The sequence below is a fragment of the Camellia sinensis genome, chromosome 1, assembly GCF_055761805.1.
Source record: "Camellia sinensis isolate YWXY chromosome 1, ASM5576180v1, whole genome shotgun sequence".
Lineage (NCBI taxonomy): Eukaryota > Viridiplantae > Streptophyta > Magnoliopsida > Ericales > Theaceae > Camellia > Camellia sinensis.
The window spans coordinates 27,963,989-27,968,387 of record NC_138961.1 but is presented as its reverse complement, the minus strand read 5'-3'; the positions used below and the strand labels follow the sequence as shown (position 1 = coordinate 27,968,387).

At 36.9% G+C, this 4,399-nt stretch overlaps 1 protein-coding gene across 1 annotated transcript; it reads left to right on the top strand.

Annotated features, from left to right (window-relative positions):
* The first annotated feature begins 2,972 nt into the window (after positions 1-2,972).
* LOC145824504 (uncharacterized) lies at positions 2,973-3,614 on the top strand. The gene has a single exon (XM_082924383.1). It carries the CDS (start codon positions 2,973-2,975, stop codon positions 3,612-3,614), a length of 642 nt encoding a protein of 213 aa, XP_082780509.1.
* Positions 3,615-4,399: the final 785 nt, after the last annotated feature.

The window sequence follows — 4,399 nt, the reverse complement described above, 5'->3', positions numbered from 1 at the left end:
AGATCAGTCTATCTCATCACCTTCTATAGCTCAACACTCAGATGAACAGAATAACGGATTCAGTTGAGTTGGTTCGGTTGTTACTTTACTATAGTTAAAAAGCTGTTAGTTGTTAAGTTTGCATAAACCATGGTTAGGATAAAAGACTGTTGTATATATATATTAGGAACTCTACTATATCAAGTCAATGAATTCAAAATACAAAATCTCTTTACATAATAGTAATCCCTTCATCCAATCCCACCATACTAATAATTTCACCCAATCTAGTCCGACAAACAAACGGCACCAAAGCATAAGGCTAAATTGTTTACTTAAAACGATAAGGACCAAAAACAAAATGTGAATCAAATTATAAAAATTAAATGTGTAATTTACCTCCCAAAAAAGTAAATATTTAGCAAGATGGAGTAAATTAATCAAATATCTTGATATATAACTTATACGTAACACCAAACCTTGAGATGTCAAGAAATCAATCCGATAGCAACTAAGATCACCGGAACTCACCAAACCTTGAGAAATCCACGGAAGAGGAAGATCACTTGATAAGAAGTACCAAGAAAATTAAGAGCACAAACGAAACAAACGACCAAGAGATGGAACAAGCAATGATCATGGAAATTGAAGTTTTAAAGAACAAGTCCAACACACAGAAAACCCCTTATGTGGAACCTGTCCTTCCTCAATCCTTCAAGGAAGCTTTAACTAAGGTAAGAAATGGGACCTATATTTTTGATGATGCAGCTGAAAACCTATGATCAGATAAGGAGAATGACGAGCAGAGGTGCATATCTACAACTGCAATTGCCCACTTTGATAAAACATTAGGAAACCACGGGAAAATACTCTAATTATAAGATTACTTGGGGGAAAGCATAGGCTATCGAATGCTATGCATGAAGGTAAAAAACATTTGGCAACTTCAAGGGGAGTTCAACGCAATTGATTTAGGAAGTAACTACTTCCTCTTTAAATTCACAAACATGGAAGACTATACTAAGGTCTACACAGGAGGATGATGGGTCATCATGGACCATTACCTAACTGTAAGGCGCTGGGAACCAAATTTCAAACCATCGGAAGCATTGGAAACCATAACCGCCGTTTAGGTTCAGTTTCCAAAGCTTCTGATCGAGTACTACCAGGATAAAATGCTATTTGTAACTGCAAAATCCATTGGTAAGCCTCTCAAGATTGATTAGATGACAGCAATAGCTACTAGGAAAAGTTTGCTCATATATGCATTGAACTTGATCTCACAAAACCATTGAAGCTCAAATTTATCTTGGAAGGTAAGTGTTATAACATTGAATATGAATCCTTCCATTAATTTTGTTTCCTGTGTGGAATAATAGATCATCGCAAGGAAACATGTAGATTCAAGGAGCCAAACACCCAACCGCAAGCAAAGAATCTAGCCGTTTTCGATGAACAGTGTTCAGCCACAGGTAGCTCTATGAACAACGGTCATCTGAAACATGTGCAGAAGGAGAAAGAGACATTTGGGCCGTGGATGTTAGTGGCCAAGCGAGGAAAAAAACCAATCCAAAGAAGGCCCAAGAAGCATTGGGCCCAACCCAAAAGCAAAACAAATTCAAATATCTAGAAGAGGACCAAGATGAATAGAGAAAAAGCTCTAAAGGAAAAAAATTCACACGGGCTGGAAATGAAAAAGCCCGAGGAGAGTCCAAAATACAAGTTGGCCCAAACCAAGCCAAAGATCCTAAAGGCAAATCCAAAGTTGGCCAAGCCTAGAATAAATCAACATAACCAGATCTCCAACAACAAGTACAACCAAGTTCACATCTAATGGAAGTAAGACCAACACATCTGCATAGATATAATATGTCAAATTCACCAGTCTATGAACAAGCAGGAATCCCCAGGTGCACCAATGGCATCTAACCACAATTACAAACATCTGACATGGATTGTGCATTGGTAATATCCCCACGCCAAACTGACCTTACCATGGTTGAGACTACCCATATACCAACCCAAACGGTGATACCAACAAACATTACACACACAACTAATAACCCAAACGATCACGGAAGAACAAACCCAACACTACCAGACCTTGGTGAGTTAAGAAATGGAGAGGCAAGAACACGTGAACCCAGAGATCTAGATCTTAGAAGTACAAGAATACTTGAACCAGATCAGTGCAATGACTTTGTTATTGGAACCAGGAAATGAAGCACTTCATCGCGTCGCTTGATAGAGAAAATCTGCCTGATAATAGAGCCAAGTTGGGAGAGCGATCCACTAAGTCCACTACATTCAATTCAAATGGCCTCCATGAGATTAGTGAAAGACAATCATCATAGGATTCGTAGTATTATCAAAGAGTTGGAGACAGATCCACCTACATTTCCTTCTATGGATTTGCTCAAATTGTTGTTTTGGAGTTGCCACGAAGCCGACAATAAAACATTCAAGCGGAATCTTGTAGAGATTATTCGCATCCATAAACTTGAAATAGTGATCCTTACGGAGACCAAAGTGGCTTTTAGCAGAATGGGTAATTTTTTTAATCATTTAGGTTTCACAGCATCTACTATTGTTGGCTCAGTTGGCAGAGTTGGTGGGATCTAGATAGTCTAGGACACTAATCATGTAAATGTGAGAGCCTCATTTGCTAGCCCTCAAGCTATTTGTGCTACTGTTCACAAGGAAAACTATGAAGAGTGGGTGCTAGCTATGATATATGCTAACCCAAATCCTATTTTAAGAGAGGACTTATGGAACGAACTGGAAGAGGTAGCGAAGAACATGGAAAAACCACGGCTAGTGGCAGGGGACTTCAATGATTATGCCAACCACAGTGAAAGAAGGAGCTTCTCAACTAACTAGAGTTCAACTAGGTCCCAAAAGTTTCTTGAAAGAATTAATAACTCCAATCTGATAAACTCAGAAAGCTCAGGACCCAGACTTGGACAAACAACAGACAAGGTCTAGCTAATAATATGGAAAGCTTGGACAAGTCAATGTGCAATGAGGATTGGAGAACTCTGTTCCCTGAAGAAACTGTGAGAGTGCTTCTAAGAACTTACTCAGACCACTCACCACTTGTTGTTTATATCCAAGGAATGCACTCTCTCAACCCTATAAATAGACCATTTAGATTTGAGGCTGCTTGGATGTCTCACCCTGGCCTTGCTGATGTTACTACCTCTTCTTGGTCTGATATAAACAATAACCTTCAAGATTTCACTGTTGAATTCACTATTAGAGTCAAGAAGTGGAATAAAGGAGTTTTTGGAAACATTTTTAAGAGAAAAAGCCATTTACTGGCCAGAATTGAGGGCATCCAAAGAGCTTTGACAAATAATTTTACTCATAGTTTGCTCACATTGGAAAAAGAGCTCATCAAACAATATAATGATGTTCTTTTTCAAGAAGAAATGTTGTGGTTTCAAAAATTCAGATCTAGAAACATTACCCTTGGTGATAGAAATACCAAATACTCCCACATTTCTATTATCACTAAGATGAGAAAACTCAAGATAAATGCTATTAAAGATGAAGATGGAAACTGGGTTATTGACAAGAATGGGATTAAGAAGGATATTGTTGATTATTTTAATAACCTTTTAAGAAAAAGATAATACTCAGCATTTTGATCATTGGAATAATATAACTTCAACTTACTTTACTCAAGAGGAAAATGATGTTATGTTAAGGGCCTTAACTGACTCTGAAATTCTGAGAGCTATCAAACAGAATTGGTACCTTTAAAGCTCTAGGCAAATATGGGATTCAAGCCTTATTCTATCAGAAGTACTGGAATAATGTGGGCCAATTTATGTGTGAGTTTGCTAAAAGTTGTTTCCAAGACAATAGAGTTCCTAATGATGTCAATGAAACCCTTATTGTCTTGATTCCAAAGATTGAAAATCCTAATAATATCAAACAGTTCAGACCCATAAGCCTTTGTAATATAACTTACAAGATCATCACTAAGCTTATTGTGAGAAGAACTAGACCTCTTCTGGACACCCTTATTAGCCCAAATCAGAGCAGCATTATTCCTGTACTACAACATATAAAACTTATGGTGACAAAAATAAATTCGTCACCAGAAACGTCGCTAAAAGTGCATCCAGAAAAGCCAAATTTGACTTTTAACGACAAATTTTCAAAAGTGTCACTGAAATTAACAATTAGCAACAAAATTTGTATGGTCATGAAATATTTGATTTTGCAGAACTAAACATTTGGTCGCTAATACTTCGTCACAAAATGTCCCAATTTGGTCACAAAAAACAAAATAATGACATTTTCAACAACAATTATATTTGGTTGCTAAAAATCAAATTACTTTCTCTACTACATATTTTCGTTGCTAAAAGTCATTTTGAAAAAAAAAATTAAAAAAAAATTAGCATCCACT